Source organism: Thalassophryne amazonica, chromosome 17 (genome assembly GCF_902500255.1).
Source record: "Thalassophryne amazonica chromosome 17, fThaAma1.1, whole genome shotgun sequence".
Lineage (NCBI taxonomy): Eukaryota > Metazoa > Chordata > Actinopteri > Batrachoidiformes > Batrachoididae > Thalassophryne > Thalassophryne amazonica.
This window is the reverse complement of record NC_047119.1, coordinates 25,175,991-25,200,417: the sequence shown is the minus strand read 5'-3', so window position 1 is coordinate 25,200,417 and position 24,427 is coordinate 25,175,991. Positions and strand designations below refer to the sequence as shown.

The window sequence follows — 24,427 nt, the reverse complement described above, 5'->3', positions numbered from 1 at the left end:
ACACAGTGGTGAGGAACAATGCTCCAATCATGGCTACCGGGCACAAATGGACACCAGCAACAGCAGTGGAGGAGGCAACATCGGCGCTCAGACATACTGAGATTGTGGGAAATGTTCGGCATGGAAGAGGAGGCCTTGGCCTAACTACCAGTCACCCAGTTTGGAGTAAGGCCTCGGCACCAGAGCATCTGTGATGGTATGGGGGGTGTGTTAGTACCCATGGCATGGGCAACTTACACATCTGTGATGGCAGCATCAATGCTGAAAGGTACATCCAGGTTTTGGAGCAACACATGCTGCCATCCAAGCAACGTCTTTTTCAGGTGCGTCCGTGCTTATTTCAGCAAGACAATGCCAAGCCACATTCTGCATGTGTTACAACAGGGTGGCTTCACAGTAAAAGAGTGCGGGTACTAGACTGGCCTGCCTGCAGTCCAGACCTGTCACCCATTGAAAATGTGTGGCGTATTAAGAAGTGCAAAATACAACAACGGAGACCCAGGACTGTTGAACAATTGAAGTCGTACATCAAGAAAGAATGGGAAAGAATTCCACCTACAAAGCTTCAAGAATTAGTGTCCTCAGTTCCCAAACACTTATTGAGTGTTGTTAGAAGGAAAGGTGATGTAACACACTGGTAAACATACAACTGTCCCAGCTTTTTTGAAATGCGTTGCAGGTATCCATTTCAAAATGAGCAAATATTTGCACAAAAACAAAAACGTTTATCAGTTTGAACATTAAATATCTTGTCTTTGTGGTGCATTCAACTGAATATAGGTTGAAGAGGATTTGCAAATCATCATATTCTGTTTTTATTCACATTTTACACAATGTCCCAACTTCACTGGAATTGGGGTTGTACATCCACCATAAATCTGTATTCTGAAAGTTTCAATGGCACACTAATACAAACAGCTGTGCATTATTCCACATCAACTTAAAAGAAGAAAAGAAAAAAAGAATGTGTACCATGTTTATATATATATATATATATATATATATATATATATATATATAAACCTGCATTGTTTTTGCACTGTTGCTTTGAACTGTCTACAGTGAATGGACTTTGAGAAACAACTTCATAGTTAAAGATATTGGAGCTTATAATGATTCAGTGATGATTCATTTCATCTGAAGTTCTCTTCTCAGTCAAGTACTGATATGGTCCAAATCATCCTTGGCTTTGATTTTTCATGAAAGGTCTTTGCGTCTTCAGAATCAATGTACTGTACAGTTATATAAACACTGTTTATCTCAGTTTTATGCACTAGCCAACAGTGAAAAATCTAATATTTAAACAAGACTTTCTGCTGTAGATAAAACTCAGTTTGTCTACCCCCCCCCCCCCCCCTCAAAAAAACAAAACAAAACAAACAGATTTTCTCATGTGCACAAGCTGAATACATCAAAAACTGTATATTATATATTTGTACTGTCATGGTCTTTAAACTTTTGCAATGCTTTTTTGAACATTGCTGTAGAAATACCATTACTCTCAGTAATAGCATTCATATTATTTTAGTGGTACATGCATACAGTGCTTTAGAACTAGCTGGGCCCAAAACTGGTGATTTTTTTAGTTCCTAGAAGAAGAATTTAAAGTAAATATCTGGCCTACTTTATTAATTAATTCTCACATTCTGACACTTTCATAATTGAATTAACTGATTAATTTAAAACCTTTACATGCAGCATGGGGGCTTAGTGGTTAACACTGTTGTCTCACAGCAAGAAGATCATGAGATCAATTCCCACCTGAGGCCTTTCTGTGTGGAGTTTGTCTCCCCGTGTTTGCGTGGGTTTCCTCCTGGTGCCTTGGTTTCAACACATACAGGTTAGGTGAATTGGAAACTTTACAATTGCCCAGGTCTCCCTTGCAAAATAGATCTTGATCTCAATGGGACTCCCCTGGTTAAAAAAAGGTTATATTAAAAAATATATATAATAATTGATGGAGTTTTTATGAATATCTCTTGGGTTTGATTTATCTGAACAAGTTAAGAAACACTATAAGAAATCAAGAAAAAAAGATTGTGGCAGTCAGTAACGGTTACTTTTTTAGACCAAGCAGAGGAAAAAAATATGGACTCACTCAATTCTGAGGAAAAAATTATGGACTCACCCTGTAAATTTTCATCCCCAAAACTAACACCTGCATCAAATCACATCTGCTTGTTAGTCTGCATCTAAAAAGGAGTGATCACACCTTGGAGAGCTGTTGCACCAAGTGGACTGACATGAATCATGGCTCCAACATGAGAGATGTCAATTGAAACAAAGGAGAGGATTATCAAACTCTTAAAAGAGGGTAAATCATCACGCAATGTTGCAAAAGATGTTGGTTGTTCACAGTCAGCTGTGTCTAAACTCTGGACCAAATACAAACAAGATGGGAAGGTTGTTAAAGGCAAACATACTGGTAGACCAAGGAAGACAAAGCGTCAAGACAGACAACTTAAAGCAGTATGTCTCAAAAATTGAAAATGCACAACAAAACAAATGAGGAACGAATGGGAGGAAACTGGAGTCAACGTCTGTGGCCGAACTGTAAGAAACCGCCTAAAGGAAATGGGATTTACATACAGAAAAGCTAAACGAAAGCCATCATTAACACCTAAACAGAAAAAAACAAGGTTACAATGGGCTAAGGAAAAGCAATCGTGGACTGTGGATGATTGGATGAAAATCATATTCAGTGATGAATCTCGAATCTGCATTGGGCAAGGTGATGATGCTGGAACTTTTGTTTGGTGCCGTTCCAATGAGATTTATAAAGATGACTGCCTGAAGAGAACATGTAAATTTCCACAGTCATTGATGATATGGGGCTGCATGTCAGGTAAAGGCACTGGGGAGATGGCTGTCATTACATCATCATCAATAAATGCACAAGTTTACGTTGATATTTTGGACACTTTTCTGATGTTTGGGGATGATGAAATCATTTTTCAAGATGATAATGCATCTTGCCATAGAGCAAAAACTATGAAAACATTCCTTGCAAAAAGACACATAGGGTCAATGTCAACGAGCAGATGTGATTTGATGCAGGTGTTAGTTTTGGGGATGGAAATTTACAGGGTGATTCCATAATTTATTCCTCAGAATTGAGTGAGTCCATATTTTTTTCCTCTGCTTGGTCTAAAAAAGTAACCATTACTGACTGCCACAATCTTTTTTTCTTGATTTCTTATAGTGTTTCTTAAAGCCAGAAAGTTGCCATTTGAAATGACTTTAGCTTTGTGTCATGTCTGTGATCTGCATTTTTTTTCTACAAAATTAAACAACAGAATGAACATCCTCCGAGGCCGGTGATTCCATAATTTTTGCCAGGGGTTGTATATGAAAGGCTTCAGCCATTTAATTCATCAGGATTTACACTGCATGTTTATTTATTTTTGCTTTTTTTTTTTCCTATAAACCCAAGCAACCCGATTCACTACACCAGGTGAGTTCAGCCATTAAGTGCACGAGCAAAGAAATCTCCACATGCAGTAATTGAGGTGTGGGTATTGTTATAGCAGCGATGGAAAATATAGACCAAAAACTGCTGTAAAAATATCTCAAAGCCAAATATCTCACACTTGATTTTGATTCTGAAATGGTGCACAGTATAAAGCACATAGTGAAAGTTCTTCTGGGGTATGACCAACTCATATTTGCAATGCACATGGTGTATAAACTGTGCACAAGTTAGAGTTGCATTTATCCTCTTTGTAACTCATGGTTAGATTTTGGTTCAAAACATAAAAGCCATACCGTTTTTACTGTAATTGTTTTTTTCATGCTCATTTTGTATTCAGTTGTGTTGTGTATACAAGTGAGTGCACGTGTCTTGAACTCTCTTACGCACATCAGAATACTGTGCCATTTAAATATACAAAATACACCCATATATATATAGCCCATTACTGCTCCTGACAACACATCAGTTTTAGACCATCATGCCCATGGGTGGACAGATGAGGGCAATTGTACTCTGCATTTATGTGATGTGGGCGCTGTGTGTGAAAACTATAAGTGCAGTCAAATATGGGCTTCAGTTTCACTATAGAATGCACATCTGCATTCTAAAATGTTTCACATTTCTTTATAGTATATGATTACTTTATGGCTAAGTGTTATTTTATATTTAAAGCAAGGCCAGCACATTCCCAACATTTTATTTCTAGTACAGTATATATTGTCTTTTTCTGTCGTATAAATTTTTTGAATGGGTCTGGGAGGTCCTGCAACTTAAGGCACCTTGACACTTGCATAAACCTGATCCCTGCAAATGCCGCGCAATTCGTTGTGCCAGTGTGACCCGCTTTGACCTGCTTTTGTCCAGCTTCATGCCACACTTTGTCCCACTTAACCCCACGCTATATAAAATAATCATTTTGCAACCGATGACACATTTGCTCTCTGAATGTGGCTGAAAAAAAACATTCTCTCATCAGCATCACAGAGAAATTATCTACAGCTACAGGTTGTCTCATCTCCACTGTGTGGTGGAGAATGCATTTGGAATTTTGTCTGAAAGGTAATTATTTATAATATTTATATTGTAATGAATTGGGAAACAGTTGCATTTTCATTCCTTCTTATGAGTTAGATAATGTATCTGTAAAATTATGTTTATCATAGATATCTCGTCATAATTGTTTAGATGCTCTGTGTGCAATGAGACACATTGACACGCAGTGTTTCCATATACGTTGTACAATGTTTACAAAATTTATGCGTGCCAGAAGTTTTGAACATTTCAAAATTTTCTTTACGTACTGGTGCGCAGCCACTCATACTTCACACACAGTTTACGATGTGTTTACTCACTGGCATGCCAGACTGTGTGCCAGTGCAGGGATAAAACTTTTTCAAGTGTCAAGGTGCCTTTATACTCCATTATGACTGAAAAATCACGTTTGTTATTAATAAGAACAATTATGATTTATATAGGACTTTCCCAGGAATCAAAGCACTTAAAAATAAACTCAAACAATTAAAGAATAAACACCAATTATAAAAAAGTACACTACAACACAAAAATACATAAAAACGTGCAACTTATACTCTGGTATGACTTGTGTCGCCCCGCCCCCCTTCAAGAGCCATTTTTCTTTGACAGGTATGACTTACACCTCAGTGCAACATATACTCCAGAAAATATGGTACATCAAAAAGATTAAATACCACTTCAGGTTTAGTCTTAAAGTCGTGTACTAATACTACACTGTAGTTAAACATTTTTTTCGGATTGTCTCACATCCCACACAAGCGACACTGGTGAAAGACCTACATGATTGAAATGACACGAAGCCTATTTCAAGACGAAGTATTAATTCCAGACAGCCTGGAAAATCTTTTCTTTTTTTACTGTTAGTCATTCTCACCCGCAAAACATGAGCACATTGCTGGAAGTGGGGTCAGCCTCAAGGGGCACGAGCTGCTGGAGACACAGCTGCTCACAGCCTCCATTGAAGCCATCCGTGCAGTCGATGCCCCTGGAGTAGTCATAGCAACCTGAGCCATCCTTCATTGGCCTGAGCCCCTCAGGACACTGTAAGAAATAAAAGAGAGAGAGAGAAAAGTGGCGGTGTGAGGGAGAAGTCAAGAGTGGGTGAGGACAAAGGGATAGATTAAGGGGAGCGTAAGAGTGAGGCGCAGAGGTCAGCGTGTGCATGTTAATCAGGATTAAGCAGAACTGACTAAGCAATAAAAGAAAGACATGAAAGATGAGAGGAGGATTCAAAGAATGAATTATGCCACTTATGTATTCATTGAAGATGTGGATGTCCATGAGCCGGTAACAAAGAGTTAGCAAAGAAAAGAACTGCGGTTGATGGCCAGTCCTTGAAATTGACTAATAATAATGGATTTTTTTAGAAAACTGGCAAATAAGTACTCTTAAATATTCCATTGGATAGCTCAAACAAAACAGTTTCAGTCTCACAGTTAAAAAAAAAAAAAAAAAAAGACCTTCATGCTGCATTCACATGTTTGCATGTGAGCAGACAATACCCTGGACCTTCTGTTTTCAATGAGAACACTTACCAAAATCTGGTCACAGCTGACTGTAAGAGCCGCACACCAAGATGATACATGCCATCATCAAATGTTAAAACAGGTACAGCCAGAGCTTCCTGTCTTAATGTAACATTGTGCAAAATGCTAACATAAGAGATGTTCTTGGATCTTTTGTTCTAATTTGACACACAGTGTGTAATCGGTTCCATGAGCTAAATGTGTCTTTCTGTTGCTTGACAGCAGCAGGTGGTAATACACTGGCATTAATGCATTCAATCAATCATGGTAACAAAGACACTGTCTTTTGATACTGATCCAGAAGGACACTTTAATTTTGTGAACAATAGTTTAATTTCAAAAGCTTTGGATTTGCAGTTAAATTAACCAAGTTACTCTACATATATGTTGAAAATTATTTGTGGAACGACGGCCTTTTTCTCTTGCAGGAATGGAATACAGCATTCATAACCACCTGTTCATCAGTGTACACAAACTGATGTGTTTTTATAAATATAGAACGAGACCTTCATTTCCACAAGGATGCCGGCATGTTGCATCACCATGTTGATACAGTAGTCCAAAAGGGACATACTTACGACATCTTTCACATTATGGAGGATCATACGTAATACATTTCACAAAAAAAGTCAAGGGAGCATGAATCCCCATTGCTGAAGAGAAAACGAAGGAAAAAACAAATTGTGACCAGTGACAGCACAATACACTCTCCAACCTCACCACTAGATGACACTAATTCCTACACATTATAGCTTCAGATGCAAAGACAAAAACATAACTCTTCTCAAGCCTTTCATGCTGTTTTGATCACCGTACATAGACTTGTCTATGCTCTATTAACTTCAAGATTTTCTTCTCCAAGGACTCTGAACTACACTAAAGGACATTCAGACTTCCCCCTGTGAAAAATATTTACACTTTAACGAAAAAATATCTATTTTATTTAAAACCTATGTAATCAGGAAAAAAATACAATAAAATAATGGAAGGCTGGGTTACAAAGGCCAGAGTGAAATAGAGCCTATTAGTGAGGGAATGTTTTGAAAGTTATGGCTGGTGCCAATGAAAAGTGAAATATTAACCTTAGCCTGAGTAGTTGGATTTAATAAAAAGAATGCTGAGAAGTTAAGTTCTCTGAAAATCTCAAATGAAGGAATTGAAAATTTGGCAATACTGGTAGAGCCAGTGATTAGTTGCATAAAAGATATATTATACAGCTCTCTGACAATCTAAGCCATATTTCTGTTCCATGCAAACAGCTAAAATAATAAATAAATACACTCTATTGTTGTGGACTACTCCAAATGTCAAACCCCGAACTCTTACTGTAAGTCCCAGCAGACAAACACCATTTATTGAGGCGTCTGACAAGATCATCAAGCATGAGACTCCACTGCAGACAGCAAACGGACTGGATCTCTTTCACCTCGCTGAGAGAAAAAGAAGCGGACTTGCTGTCTGTGCGATCTTTAGTATAGTAAATTATGTGTTTTGACATTTGGCAGAATGCTGGGCTTCTGTTTTTTGACCTCACTTCTTGCCTGAAGGCTCTGCTTGTTCCCGTCTACTTTATATTTTGTACACTGACAACTGTGGAAGAAAGGGTTGAAAAAAAACTACAGGTTTGGCTCCTTTAGGCTTATCTTATGTGTTTAGTCTTGCCAAAAAGCTTTGCAATAATCAACAGTGCGCTTTACAGCGCTACGGTATTCCCAGACATCGGCAGTGACTGAATGCGTCAGTTTTCAATGATGAGGGAATGTTTTTCAGCAATTTTGAGATTTTTTTCCCTCATAATAAGCCTTTATCAGGGCAAGATAATGTTATCAAGTAATTAAAAATTCACTATCTCATAATTACAGCAGTGGATGACTGTGACATTTTGCAAATGCAGTGTGCCCCAAATAATATGAATTCAGAAAGACAACTCACATGGAATATTTCATGGCACATTTATTCAAGTCACAAACCTCGATGCATGCAGTTCAAGCGGTGACACTGCACAGAATTGCAGATCTATACTTCTGCTTGCTCGGTGGGACACGCCCCCTGATCTGGTCTGCGTTCGGACTGTTCAAGCATGACATTGCCATCATTACTGCTTCCCCTTCTGTTTGGACAAGGGGTTGGGGGGGGGGGGGGGGGTAAGCACCAGCAGCTTCACATTTAAAGTGACAGGGAGATAGAAACAGTTTGTTCCTTGGATACTTGACAATTTTTGGCTTGATCAGACCTGATATGGAGCTTTCTGACTGGATTGGGACATCAGTAGTTTTTGATTTAAAGTAGGGGAAATAAGTATTTCATCCACTGTCATGTTTGCAGGTTTTCCCACCTACAAAGAATGGACAGGTCTGTAATTTTTAACGTAGGTACACTTCAACTGTGAGAGACACAATCTAAAAAAAAAAAAAAAAAAAAAAAATCCAGAAAATCACATTGTATGATTTTTAAATAATTAATTTGCATTTTATTGCATGAAATAAGTATTTGATCCCTTAACCACAGCAGGAATTCTGGCTCTCACAGACCTGTTAGTTTTTCATTGAGAAGCTCTCCTATTCTGCACTCTTTACCTGTATTAATCGCACCTGTTTGAACTTGTTACCTGTATAAAAGACCTGTTCACACACTGCATTAATCACACTCCAACCTATCCACCATGGTCAAGACCAAAGAGCTGTCTAAAGACACCAGCGACAAAACTGTAGACCTACACAAGGCTGGGATGGGCTACAGGACAACAGGCAAGCAGCTTGGTAGAAGACAACAACTGTTATGATTATTTATTAGAAAGTGGAAGAAACACAAGATGACTGTCAATCTGCCTCGGTCTGGGATTCCATGCAAGATCTCACTTTGTGGGGTAAGGATGATTCTGAGAAAGCTCAGAACTACACAAGCGGACCTAATCAATGACCTGAAGAGAGCTGGGACCACAGTCACAATGATTACATTAGTAACACACGATACCGTCATGGTTTAAAATCCTGCAGGGCAGCAAGGTCCCCCTGCTCAAGCCAGCACATGTCCAGGCCCGTTTGAAGTTCACCAGTGATCATCTGGATGATCCAGAGGAGGCATGGGAGAAGGTCATGTGGTCAGATAAGACCAAAATAGAGCTTTTTGGAATCAAATCCACTTGCCGTGTTTAGAGAATGAGAACAACCCCAAGAAACTGTCCCAACCGTGAAGCATGGGGGTGGAAACATCATACTCTGGGGGGTGCTCTTCTGCAAAGGGGACAGGACGACTGCATCGTATTGAAGGGAGGATGGATGGGGTCGTGTATTGCAAGATTTTGGCAAACAACTTCCTTCTCTCAGTAACAGCATTGAAGATGGGTCATGGCTGGGTCTTCCAGCATGACAATGACCCCAAACACACAGCCAGGGCAGCTAAGGAGGGGCTCCGTAAGAAGCATTTCAAGGTCCTGGAGTGGCCAGTCTCCAGACCTCAACTCAATAGAAAATCTTTGGAGGGAGCTGAAACTCCAAACCTGAATGATCTGGAGAAGATCTGTATGGAGGAGTGGACCAAAATCACTTGCTGCAGTGTATGCAAACTTGGTCAAGAACTCCAGGAAACATCTGACCTCTGTAATGGCAGACAAATGTTTCTGTACCAGTTGTTAAGGTCTGTTTTTTTTTAGGGGATCACGATAAAAAATACAGACCTCTCTATTCTTTGTAGGTGGATAAACTTGCAAAACTGACAGTGGATCAAATATTTATTTCCCCCACTGTATCACACAAACAAAATGTAAGGGATGGACTTATTCATTCAGTTATTCATTCATCTATTCATGTTTAAATCAAAATCAAATCAATTTTATTTATATAGCGCCAAATCACAACAAACAGTTGCCCCAAGGCGCTTTATATTGTAAGGCAAAAGCCATACAATAATTACAGAAAAACCCCAACAGTCAAAACGACCCCCTGTGAGCAAGCACTTGGCGACAGTGGGAAGGGAAAAACTCCCTTTTAACAGGAAGAAACCTCCAGCAGAACCAGGCTCAGGGAGGGGCAGTCTTCTGCTGGGACTGGTTGGGGCTGAGGGGAGAGAATCAGGAAAAAGACATGCTGTGGAAGCGAGCAGAGATCAATCACTAATGATTAAATGCAGAGTGGTGCATACAGAGCAAAAAGAGAAAGAAACAGTGCATCATGGGAACCCCCCAGCAGTCTACGTCTATAGCAGCATAACTAAGGGATGGTTCAGGGTCACCTGATCCAGCCCTAAGTATAAGCTTTAGCAAAAAGGAAAGTTTTAAGCCTAATCTTAAAAGTAGAGAGGGTGTCTGTCTCCCTGATCTGAATTGGGAGCTGGTTCCAGAGGAGAGGAGCCTGAAAGCTGAAGGCTCTGCCTCCCATTCTACTCTTACAAACCCTAGGAACTACAAGTAAACCTGCAGTCTGAGAGCGACGCGCTCTATTGGGGTGATATGGTACTATGAGGTCCCTAAGATAAGATGGGACCTTATTATTCAAAACCTTATAAGTAAGAAGAAGAATTTTAAATTATATTCTAGAATTAACAGGAAGCCAATGAAGAGAGGCCAATATGGGTGAAATATGCTCTCTCCTTCTAGTCCCCGTCAGTACTCTAGCTGCAGCATTTTGAATTAACTGAAGGCTTTTCAGGGAACTTTTAGGACAACCTGATAATAATGAATTACAATAGTCCAGCCTAGAGGAAATAAATGCATGAATTAGTTTTTCAGCATCACTCTGAGACAAGACCTTTCTAATTTTAGAGATATTGCGCAAATGCAAAAAAGCAGTCCTACATATTTGCTTAATATGCGCATTGAAGGACATATCCTGATCAAAAATGACTCCAAGTTTTCTCGCAGTATTACTAGAGGTCAGGGTAATGCCATCCAGAGTAAAGATCTGGTTAGACATCATGTTTCTAAGATTTGTGGGGCCAAGTACAATAACTTCAGTTTTATCTGAATTTAAAAGCAGGAAATTAGAGGTCATTCATGTCTTTATGTATGTAAGACAATCCTGCAGTTTAGCTAATTGGTGTGTGTCCTCTGGCTTCATGGATAGATAAAGCTGGGTATCATCTGCGTAACAATGAAAATTTAAGCAATGCTTTCTAATAATACTGCCTAGTGTTATGTTTCGGACGCGGTCGGAGCACCGACCCAGCGTTTGAAAGGACCCAGCATAAAATAAGCAGAGCACGGTTCAAAAGATAACAGAATTTAATAAACATAACAGTGTGCAGTGCTAAACAACCAAAAAGTCCGCGGTCTGGTGAGGTGGAAACACGGCGCGCTCTCAACAGCGCAAACGGTCCCGAGCCACAGCAGTTCGGACCCAGGGACCCCGCCGACACCCCCCAGGTGGCTGCGACAAACCAAGTCTGTGAAGAAAGAAAACATGAGGTGAGTCCAACTCCACACAGAGAGACACAACTCAAAGGTGCACGCAATCAGCAAACACTTCCTGGCTTAAATCTATACATCAGCTTCTTACCCTGCAGGCACGGAACAACTCAGTTCAAATCTCCACTGCAGCAGAAGCTGATTAGACAATTAGCATAACGTGACAGCTCACTAACACAAGGTGTGAGGGACACCAAATCCACTGTCATTACTTCATAAAAGTCACCAAAAACCGAATTACCTCAGGAAGTGTGCTGAAGAGCGTGAGACCTCACCCAATCCTCCTTCACAGACTGTGGCGTCAAACCTGGAGCGGTCTCTGCGTCCGTGATGGTGAGACTGTTCTCCTGACGTCGATCTCACACGTCTGCTCACAAGGTCGAGTCTCTGGCAATCACACACTGTGCATTCAAGGTTTAAATGCAGCAATCTCTGATCAAGACAAAATACACCACAGCTGTGAGTCCTGATGACCTGCACGTGAAAACAAGCCTCAGGTGTTCAGGGTGAGGTCCTAATGCTCAGCCACTCAGTCCTGAATGCATACCACCTGGTGGGAGAAACAGAAAACAAAAACCAAGCCAGCCAAACACCCCAGCCCACAACACCTAGCACAGAACCTTGTGGAACTCCATAATTAACCTTAGCCTGTGAAGAAAACTCCCCATTTACATGAACAAATTGTAATCTATTAGATAAATATGATTCAAACCACCGCAGTGCAGTGCCTTTAATACCTATGGCATGCTCTAATCTCTAATAAAATTTCATGGTCAACAGTATGAAAAGCAGCACTGAGGTCTAACAGGACAAGCACAGAGATGAGTCCACTGTCTGAGGCCTAAGAAGATCATTTGTAACCTTCACTAATGCTGTTTCTGTACTATGATGAATTCTGAAACCTGACTGAAACTCTTCAAATAGACCATTCCTCTGCAGATGATCAGTTAGCTGTTTTACAACTACCCTTTCAAGAATTTTTGAGAGAAAAGGAAGGTTGGAGATTGGCCTATAATTCGCTAAGATAGCTGGGTCAAGTGATGGCTTTTTAAGTAATGGTTTAATTACTGCCACCTTAAAAGCCTGTGGTACATAGCCAACTAATAAAGATAGATTGATCATCTTTAAGATCGAAGCATTAATTAATGGTAGGGCTTCCTTGAGCAGCCTGGTAGGAATGGGGTCTAATAGACATGTTGATGGTTTGGAGGAAGTAACTAATGAAAATAACTCAGACAGAACAATCGGAGAGAAAGACAGTTTAGGAGGAACAAGCCCAATTTTTGTAAACAGCAGAGGAATAATATTAATTGTAACTTGGAACTCACTTCACTCGAAGTCTTGCTTTTTGAAAGTAATGTTTGACTGTAATCACAAGGGGGAAAAAAAAAATCATTAAATGTTTAAAGGTTTTTTCCACCAATAAGCAGGGATACATGTTTTTTTTTCCATTCAGAAAGCTGTTGCCAAAAGACACAAGACTTATCAGGAGATGACATATCCCACCTTTATATTACACATCAGTAATACAAAGTGTCGGGGATCACCCAAATACACACTTATGCTAAATATGAGTAAAATTGGTCAACTGGTTCTTGAGATACTGTATCACACTAACAAGCAAACACGGAGGGGCAGACGGACTGATATGTTGATCTCTATATCCCCCCTATTTCATACTGGGGGGATAACAACACGATAAATATTCAATAAATCTTTGTGTTGTGCACATGTTCCCATGTGAGTTCCCTGCAGATCGCAGTGTGGTCACCTTTCAATGGAAAAGCTCCCATACTTGAAAGGCCTTTACTGTATCTCATGAATGTAAGGCTAAACCAAGATTGGAGTCATTCATCACGCTGAGGCAGAGCTGCGGGAATAGCTGTCTGTAATTCTGAATTGTCATGAAGCCTCCGTGATTGAACGGAATGATTTCAGGTTCACCGTTAGCTCGGCCCACGAGCTGCTTGATCTTTCTGCACGGACAATTCTCCAAAGGCGTCGGGCTTAGACAATTGGGAGGATTAGCATTTTAAATTAATTCTTTCCAGTCTGTCTTTTCGCAGTGAGTCTGCTTCAGCAGCACAATGAACAACTGCAAACAGCTCTTTGTAGAATCACCGATGCAAAAAAAAATTATTGACCGAAGGGCTTTTTTTTTTATACATAATTACCAGTTTGACAGCTGAACACGCGTTATAAAACCATTCTGGCAATTGTATAATCACTGCAGCACACACATCTAAGTATGACAAAATGTCGCCAAAACGCGCACGCTGCACATTGCATTTGGAACAAAACCAAGCTTAATCCACTTTAAGTCAAAGTATTAACCATTAGATTAGAGATGACGGATGGGTTGTTTACATATTGTGCTTTCGGCCTCTCACAGGACGTCACCCCACACAACTGCACATGCATCACCTGACACATTACACCCCGCGCATAGATCACTCCAACAAACTGAAGTTCACATAATCTGAATGAACGCTATTCATTTTCCTAATTACCCATTAGTGCCTTGAGCTTTAATCAGGAACTGAGCATAATCAGTCTCTTAATGATCTCATCAAAATTAGGATGCGAGATGTTCTTAATTGTTGCTGATCACACATTTCAGAGAAAGACATGGCAAGAAAAGTAAAGTTCTTATTAATCACAAACATGCATCGACGACTTCCCACCGCAGCCTTATTTGCTGCAGTTGCAGAAATATTTTGGCTTAAAGAATGTTTGTGTAAATCTGTTTAAGCCGGCGTTTTGTTCAGGGGAAGGAATTGCAGGGAAAGCAACACAATATTTCTCTAAGTAGGATGTGTGCTTGGTACAATACAGGTCTTCCAAACAGTATACCTCTAAATCACACTGACAGGTCAGAGAAAAATCAAATAGTCTAAGAGGATATTTGACAAGTTAATCTGGTTTCCGGGTGGCAGAGATGCATACCCTGCAGCCATGTTCTTCCTGAAGCGGTTTAAATTAAGCACAAATGTTATATTGCAGCAAGAATAAAGAAGTTTGGCAGGGTGAGATTCGGCCCCTCGTGAGCAAACCAAAGTTGTTTATTTTCATAATTTAAAGTAAATCATAAATATAAAACCATAAACAATTGTGGTGAACCAGGGACTGATACCAAAATAACTTTTCACTGCTTAAAATTCAATTTATTCCCTTTTCATATTTTTAACCTTTTTTTTGTCAGCAAATAATTTACACATGTAAACATAAAATGCTTGCTTAATTATCTCCACTGCCTGGCACTGGGGTGCGGAGATTATCTGGTTCTGTTAGTTTGTTTAATTCAAAAGTAGGACAGATTTTGCTATCATGCACATGGTTCTTACGTGCATGTGTACTTCTGAATAAGTACTGTGAGTGCTGTGCAGAGCAGGGTAGAATCTTTCACGTTTTCCCCAATGAATACTGGTGTTCTTCAGGGATGTGTTTTAGCTCTTCCACTGTTCAATGCTTGCATGTACTGGGTGTTGGGCAGGGTTGTTGAAACAAACAGCATTGGTACCTTTGATGGCTTACTAACCTTTTATGCACAGAATACCCCATAATGACAATGTGAAAAAAGTTTTTTGAGATATATATACATATATAAAACCCACAGAGGTGGTGGCGAAGTGGTTAATGCGCTGGGTTTTAGTGCAGAAGGTTCCGGGTTCAAATCTCACCCCTGCCACATTTCTCCATGTAATGTGGAGTTGCGTCAGGAAGGGCATCTGTTAAAGGAGATTTTTTTAATGAAAGACGTGCGGAAGGGTCCGCGCGTCGGGACGCAGCCGACGCGGTGCGGCGGCACAGGAAAAACACCTCCGTGTTGATAACCATTTGTAAAATCCAGGCGGCTTTTGATGGCTTTCAGTGGAGTGAGTATATGAGAAATTGTTTAACAGCAGGACATGTTCCAACTTGTCCTTAAGGCTTCCAACAGAGGTGTTTTTCCTGTGGCGGAGCGTCGCGGCGGCTGTGTCCCGACGCGCGGACCCGTCCGCACGTCTTTCATTAAAAAAATCTCCTTTAACAGTGGAATATCCGGATAAAATGCTGAAACCGACTTCTTCTGAAACTTCTCTGTTCTCTCACGACATCCTGGATCAATAGAGCCTGAAATGTGGAGGTTTTCAGCTTGAACAGGCTGACGACGGCGGCTGAGAGCGCTGAGCGACGTCTCGCACCGTGGGAAGTCCTTAAAGCGACAGAATCACCTCAAAATCTCTCATCAGCCGTTAAAATTTTCACTGAAAACCAGCTTAATTTTTCGAACCGTGTCCACTTCGATGTGTCTCACAGGTTTAGAAAAAATTTTGATCAAACAAAGCGCCAGTCTCTCAGCAACTTCTCAGACAAAGGAATTCCGATGAGGGGCTGGACGACTCCTCCCACAAGGAGTGCTCACAGGCGAATGACGTCACCAACAGGCGTGGAAAAACTCACGCATGCGCACGAGGGTTCAAGCATGTCTGACGTAAAAACATATGAATGAAATCCATATAGTTTTTGAAAAAAATAAAAAGGACCGTTACTTTATTGACAGCCCTCGTACATATATACATGTGATTTCTTAGTTTTTCCAGTTTCATAAATTAGCAAAAAAAAATAAAAAAAATTCATGTTGTCATTATGGGGTGTTGTGATTAGAACTTTGTGGGGGAAAAAAAAGAATTCATACCATTTTGGAATAAGCCTGCCTGCAACATGATAAAATGTGGAAAAAGTGAAGTGCTATGAATACTGGCCGGATGCAATGTACATATATTTTGTTATTACTGTTTGTGTTCAACTCTTATTTGTGGTAGTATGATCTGTGTCCATGCATCACAAACCTGTCCTACATGGAGTAATTGAGGTGCGGAGTATAACTTTCTACATCGAGGTTGTGTGGGATCTATGCTCCATGAAATGATACACTCAGTTTGTTATTTAATCAACAGTGTCAGAATAAAAGGGTGAGATAATTGTTATTACAATGTATTAACTTCAAACCATGGGGCACAGAAATTCAATAGGAATCAGATAAACTGAGCCACGCCTGTGCAGCAGAGCAGAGGGGTCAGGACAGATTACAGGCCACACAGCAGACGGTGACAGATCAAGTGATGAGTGTGTGTAGAAAACTTTGTTTGTGTGGATTTGCCATTTTTCCTGCATGATGATTCTTTATGCAAACCAGAGGCAACCAAGTGGAAATGTGGCTCCACTCCGACAACTCATCATTTAATTCCCGACTTTTGGAGTGTGCCACACATTTTAATAAACTCCTGGGCGAGAAGTGCCTTGGAATGAGATGAAACACAACATTATCCATCTTTTCAGGATTCTAATAAACTGCTCGAGTTTGACAAGACAAAATTAAAAGTTTTGGATGGTGTTTGAAGTAAAATAAACAAACAAACAAACAAAAAAAACTTCTTTGTCAAACCTCCTTCAATCAACTTTACCAGAGACATCCCAAAAGGGACATCAACTGATGAAAGATATGTCACTAATATCCCACCATCTGCTCTTCCTCCGAGTTCTTCCATTAGCAAGACAGATACTGGTTTCAAGAATGAGTCATAAAGCTGTGAGGAGGGATTGCTTCTCCATTCCTTAAAGCACAGAAACCCCAGCTGTCAAACTTAAAGTATAAAATGTCAAGGTACCAAGAAAAAACAAAACAAAAACAAAAAAAAACAACCCACATTTGCCGACTTCTGAACTTCACCAAGAAGTGTCACGAGAACTGACTGGGTGAAATGGTGAGACCACTTTCAAACAAAGGGAATGACACAGTACACTGACCACAGCTTCCACCCAAATCTGACCGCTCATACCTCACCGCCAAGCAAACCCTCGGTTTTTACTGATCACATGATTCCCACTTGTGCTAAGTGCAGCTCTCCAGGTTTTTATAAAAGGGAATGTTTTCAGGCAAAAAGACCACGTTGGACAACCGAGACTCATGTGCCGTGTCACAGTCTATGCTCAGGATCGAGTAAGGAAGTTGGCGGGATGACTGTGAATACACTTGGTTTAATTCCTTTAAATACAGATTTACATTGCAAATGCTGCAGTGATGAAGCTGCAAATGGCCTCAAACAATGTGGAATTTTCCTTATTTATTTTTTGAACATCTTTTGTCATCATTAAATCCAGTTGTTCTAAACCATGGTCAGCTGACTTGAGCTGACAATCTGCAGAGGCTCTGATGAGAAGTTCAGAGATTCAGGTAGCAGGAATATGCCAGTTAGGCATGTGTTTGTAAAGCACTGATGAGGATTCTGGATCAGGATGCATCATGTTCTGGTTCCGTCAAATCTCCTCTGTGCTTTTGATGTCTGGAGGAAACACTTCAGAAACAGTGAAGCTTCAGATGCCGATCAGATTGTCAGATTTTAGATTTCAGCTTCAACCAGGCCCCACTGTGTCCTGAATTTCTATGTTGCTTTGTAATAAGAAAAGTATATTAAAAAAAAGCATTATTTACAAGAATTATTTTTGACCAAGCCTAAAAAAATAAGTATATGAATCTAATATGTACAAGGGGTGACTGAAAAGTTTGTAGCTCAACCAAGAAGAAACCACAACTGAATTAACATAATGCTTTATTTTTCAACATAATCCCCATGTAACACTTTTTGCAGTGTTGCTGCAGAATCAGAACACCTCATTGACACATTCCACACAACTTCTGCTTTATTTTCTTCTGCAGGTGTTGCTAAAGGGAAGCATAATAGGTCTCATTGATGGTCTGTCCCTTCTTGAGATAGTCCACGATTATGATGCCCTCAGCATCCCAGAAGACAGAGGCCATGACCTTTCCAGCAGATGAGACAGCTTTGGCTTTCTTCAGGTGGAGAAGAACCCACATTTCCATTGCTTTGACTGTTGTTTGGACTCCGGTTCAAAGTGGAGGACCCACGTCTCGGCCATGGTCATGAATCGTCGCATGAAGTTATCCATATCTCACTAAAAAAGCTAAACATTCTCCCTGGACATCTGGAACCTCTTGCATTTGTGATCGGCCGTGAGAAGCACTGGGACCCCTCGTGCTGAACCTTTCATCATTCCCAAGTCTTCTGTCAGAACTGAATTCACTCTCTCGAGGGAAATGCCTACAGTACTGGCTATGTGACACCCCCTCACTCTTCTGTCAGTGAGGACCATATCATGGATCTTCTGGATCATATCAGTTGAGGTGCCAATTCTGGGTCTTCTTGGCCTTGCTCCATCTTTGATGCTTGTTCTGCGCCTCTTGACTTCAGCTAGCCAGTGTTTCACTGTCGCATAAGGCAGGAAATCCTCCCCTAATGTCATTACCATATCCTCATGCATCTCCTCTGGAGACATTCCCTTTTTTTGTGAGATACTGGACCACAGCATGTCGACCAGCTTTGTCCATTTAGCCAATCTGACACACCCCAACTCACTTTACTGAAATACTGTGACTGCAACATTGCACCCAGTAAGTCAAAAGTTCACACATACATATTCTCATGAGAAATGTTGATTTCTCAGAATGCAAAAGATGGAAACCCACGCCATTCTATCCTCCTTTGCATGCACACTCTGAACAGGGATTTGAAGCCTGATGCAATTTTGGCCAGTTCTTCCATTGCAAGGCATAAAATATCATATGAATGCAAAAACAGCAAAGCGCATGCGCTCCTTATAGATGCAGATGAGGTCAGGCATGGCAACATGCACTGGTGTTGCATGTATCACATCCACCTGACTATGGAGCTGTCCCATGATGGCAAGCACCCAGGTATCTGCAAGTTGTGCCGCACGGCCTCCCAGAGTCGCAGAACAGAGGGCAGGGGTGGGGACAGAAACACAAAGTAGGGGTAGGGGTGGGGGAGTGTGCGTCATGTGTGCAGATGAGTTCATGTCAGTCTCTGTCCGTGTGTGCATAGAGTCTGGAGTGGGTGTGTGTGTGTGTGTGGGGGGGGGGGGGGGGGGGGGGGCAGATGAAGAGGGAGCCAAATGGCAAGGCAGTTGAAATTCTTCTGGAGGAAAACAGCGGGGCATTTGACCTTTGGTAGCTGATAAGGCTGCCATGTTTGGGTTAGCCAGATAGACACAGAATTCCAATACGGCCTTTCTTTAACCATCCACATGCAATTGAGAATATTCACTAGTCTCCAACATCAATTCCTTTGCAGTGTAGACAATTGCTCCAGGATGATTTCCAACTTGCGTTTATGTTCAAAAATGAGAATGCACCGCTTTGCCCACCTTGTTAATCATGATGGACAAATGTGGGGTTATGGTTTTGGTAGCAGCCGTCTTGCCAATTTTCCGGTAGGTCAGGGCAGCGCATAATCCAAGCAGCAAAAGACCTCCTACCATAAAGGAAAATAAGAATAAATCCTCAACATCTTCCACGAAGAGTGGTGCCAAGCACGCAACGCGCCACTTCTCCCAGGTGTCGAGAACATAGCCCGCAGAATAGGTTCCATCTGGGCACGAAGGGTCCCCCAGCCCTGATTCCTTGCTGAAAAAATGGTGTCAACAGCATTGAGAGACCAGCTGATCAAGGAGGAGATGCAAGGAGATGCGACCCCCCCCCCCCCCCCCCCACCGGAGTCCTAAGCAGAAAGCATCAAGTACAAATAAAACAAAGACTTGGTTTTCATGCTGATTGCTTAAGTGGCCAAAAACCTGAGTAAAACTGTTCTAATTTCTGCACCCATTTGTGTGTCGATTTAAAAAATTAATTGTTGTCAGATGCAGCTTTGGTGCATTGATATCATCTAGCAACACAACAAGGTTGTGCTATACACCAGGAAAAACCTTGCTGAAAGTCAGGAGCAGTGCATTTGTTATATTTAGATGTCCCATCGCTGAGACACACCTTACACATGAGTGCTCAGGACACATATTCACCCTGCTGGTATAGACAATGAAACTGATTTGAAAGTGATTATGAAGTCAATACTCATAGAAAAATGTAAAATCAATCAATCAATCAATCAACTTTTTTCTTATATAGCGCCAAATCACAACAAACAGTTGCCCCAAGGCGCTCCACATTGCAAGGCAAGGCCATACAATAATTATGAAAAACCCCAACGGTCAAAACGACCCCCTATGAGCAAGCACTTGGCCACAGTGGGAAGGAAAAACTCCCTTTTAACAGGAAGAAACCTCCAGCAGAACCAGGCTCAGGGAGGGGCAGTCTTCTGCTGAGACTGGTTGGGGCTGAGGGAAAGAACCAGGAAAAAGAGATCGATCACTAATGATTAAATGCAGAGTGATGCATACGGAGCAAAAAGAGAAAGAAACAGTGCATCATGGGAACCCCCCCACAGTCTACGTCTAAAGCAACATAACCAAGGGATGGTCCAGGGTCACCCGATCCAGCCCTAACTATAAGCCTTAGCGAAAAGGAAAGTTTTAAGCCTAATCTTAAAAGTAGAGAGAGTATCTGTCTCCCTGATCTGAATTGGGAGCTGGTTCCACAGGAGAGGAGCCTGAAAGCTGAAGGCTCTGCCTCCCATTCTACTCTTACAAACCCTAGGAACTACAAGTAAGCCCGCAGTCTGAGAGCGAAGCGCTCTAATGGGGTAATATGGTACTACGAGGTCCCTAAGATAAGATGGGACCTGATTATTCAAAACCTTATAAGTAAGAAGAAGAATTTTAAATTCTATTCTAGCATTAACAGGAAGCCAATGAAGGGAGGCCAAAACGGGTGAGATATGCTCTCTCCTGCTAGTCCCCGTCAGTACTCTAGCTGCAGCATTCTGAACCAACTGAAGGCTTTTTAGGGAACTTTTAGGACAACCTGATAATAATGAATTACAATAGTCCAGCCTAGAGGAAATAAATGCATGAATTAGTTTTTCAGCATCACTCTGAGACAAGACCTTTCTGATTTTAGAGATATTGCGTAAATGCAAAAAGGCAGTCCTACATATTTGTTTAATATGCGCTTTGAATGACATATCCTGATAAAAAATAACTCCAAGATTTCTCACAGTATTACTAGAGATCAGGGAAATGCCATCCAGAGTAACGATCTGGTTAGACACCATGCTTCTAAGATTTGTGGGGCCAAGTACAATAACTTCAGTTTTATCTGAGTTTAAAAGCAGGAAATTAGAGGTCATCCATGTCTTTATGTCTGTAAGACAATCCTGCAGTTTAGCTAATTGGTGTGTATCCTCTGGCTTCATGGATAGATAAAGCTGGGTATCATCTGCGTAACAATGAAAATTTAAGCAATACCGTCTAATAATACTGCCCAAGGAAAGCATGTATAAAGTGAATAAAATTGGTCCTAGCACAGAACCTTGTGGAACTCCATAATTAACTTTAGTCTGTGAAGAAGATTCCCCATTTACATGAACAAACTGTAATCTATTAGACAAATATGATTCAAACCACCGCAGCGCAATGCCTTTAATACCTATGACATGCTCTAATCTCTGTAATAAAATTTTATGGTCAACAGTATCAAAAGCAGCACTGAGGTCCAATAGAACAAGCACAGAGATAAGTCCACTGTCCGAAGCCATAAGAAGATCATTTGTAACCTTCACTAATGCTGTTTCTGTACTATGATGAGTTCTAAAACCTGACTGAAACTCTTCAAATAGACCATTCCTCTGCAGGTGATCAGTTAGCTGTTTTACAACTACCCTCTCAAGAATCTTTGAGAGAAAAGGAAGGTTGGAGATTGGCCTATAATTAGCTAAGATAGCTGGGTCAAGTGATGGCTTTTTAAGTAATGGTTTAATTACTGCCACCTTAAAGGCCTGTGGTACATAACCAACTAACAAAGATAGATTGATCATATTTAAGATTGAAGCATTAAATAATGGTAGGACTTCCTTGAGCAGCCTGGCAGGAATGGGGTCTAATAAGCATGTTGATGGTTTGGATGAAGTAACTAATGAAAATAACTCAGACAGAACAATCGGAGAGAAAGAGTCTAACCAAATACCGGCATCACTGAAAGCAGCCAAAGATAACGATACATCTTTGGGATGGTTATGAGTAATTTTTTCCTCTAATAGTCAAAATTTTGTTAGCAAAGAAAGTCATGAAGTCATTACTAGTTAAAGTTAATGGAATACTCAGCTCAATAGAGCTCTGACTCTTTGTCAGCCTGGCTACAGTGCTGAAAAGAAACCTGGGGTTGTTCTTATTTTCTTCAATTAGTGATGAGTAGAAAGATGTCCTAGCTTCACGAAGGGCTTTCTTATAGAGCAACAAACTCTTTTTCCAGGCTAAGTGAAGATCTTCTAAATTAGTGAGACGCCATTTCCTCTCCAACTTACGGGTTATCTGCTTTAAGCTACGAGTTTGTGAGTTATACCACGGAGTCAGACACTTCTGATTTAAAGCTCTCTTTTTCAGAGGAGCTACAGCATCCAAAGTTGTCTTCAATGAGGATGTAAAACTATTGACAAGATACTCTAACTCCCTTACAGAGTTTAGGTAGCTACTCTGCTCTGTGTTGGTATATGACATTAGAGAACATAAAGAAGGAATCATATCCTTAAACCTAGTTACAGCGCTTTCTGAAAGACTTCTAGTGTAATGAAACTTATTCCCCACTGCAGGGTAGTCCATCAGGGTAAATGTAAATGTTATTAAAAAATGATCAGACAAAAGGGAGTTTTCAGGGAATACTGTTAAGTCTTCTATTTCCATACCATAAGTCAGAACAAGATCTAAAATATGATTAAAGTGGTGGGTGGACTCATTTACTTTTTGAGCAAAGCCGATAGAGTCTAATAATAGATTAAATGCAGTGTTGAGGCTGTCATTCTCAGCATCTGTATGGATGTTAAAATCGCCCACTATAATTATCTTATCTGAGCTAAGCACTAAGTCAGACAAAAGGTCTGAAAATTCACAGAGAAACTCACAGTAACGACCAGGTGGACGATAGATAATAACAAATAAAACTGGTTTTTGGGACTTCCAATTTGGATGGACAAGACTAAGAGACAAGCTTTCAAATGAATTAAAGCTCTGTCTAGGTTTTTGATTAATTAATAAGCTGGAATGGAAGATTGCTGCTAATCCTCCGCCCCGGCCCGTGCTACGAGCATTCTGACAGTTAGTGTGACTCGGGGGTGTTGACTCATTTAAACTAACATATTCATCCTGCTGTAACCAAGTTTCTGTTAGGCAGAATAAATCAATACGTTGATCAATTATTATATCATTTACCAACAGGGACTTAGAAGAAAGAGACCTAATGTTTAATAGACCACATTTAACTGTTTTAGTCTGTGGTGCAATTGAAGGTGCTATATTATTTTTTCTTTTTGAATTTTTATGCTTAAATAGATTTTTGCTAGTTATTGGTGGTCTGGGAGCAGGCACCGTCTCTACGGGGATGGGGTAATAAGGGGATGGCAGGAGGAGAGAAGCTGCAGAGAGGTGTATAAGACCACAGCTCTGCCTCCTGGTCCCAACGCTAGACAGTCACAGTTTGGAGGATCCCAAAAAATTGGCCAGATTTCTAGAAATGAGAGCTGCTCCCTCTAAAGTGGGATGGATGCCGTCTCTCCTAACAAGACCAGGTTTTCCCCAGAAGCTTTGCCAATTATCAATGAAGCCCACCTCATTTTTTGGACACCACTCAGACAGCCAGCAATTCAAGGAGAACATGCGGCTAAACATGTCACTCCCAGTGTGATTGGGGAGGGGACCAGAGAAAACTACAGAGTCCGACATTGTTTTTGCAAAGTTACACACCGATTCAATGTTAATTTTAGTGACCTCCGATTGGCGTAACCGAGTGTCATTACTGCCGACGTGAATTACAATCTTACCAAATTTACGCTTAGCCTTAGCCAGCAATTTCAAATGTCCTTCGATGTCGCCTGCTCTGGCCCCCGGAAGACAATTGACAATGGTTGCTGGTGTCGCTAACTTCACATTTCTCAAAACAGAGTCGCCAATAACCAGAGTTTGATCCTCGGCGACTGTATCGTCGAGTGGGGAAAAACGGTTAGAGATGTGAACGGGTTGACGGTGTAC

The 24,427-nt window shown here is 40.8% G+C and overlaps 1 protein-coding gene across 1 annotated transcript in view; it reads right to left on the bottom strand.

Annotated features, from left to right (window-relative positions):
* The window catches only part of LOC117530103 (astrotactin-2), a 362,187-nt gene that overhangs the window by 222,309 nt on the left and 115,451 nt on the right, over positions 1–24,427 (bottom strand). Inside the window, exon 7 of the mRNA XM_034193043.1 lies at positions 5,382–5,548. Within this exon, the coding sequence (XP_034048934.1) occupies positions 5,382–5,548 (167 nt within the window). The remainder of the gene's footprint in view (positions 1–5,381; positions 5,549–24,427) is intronic.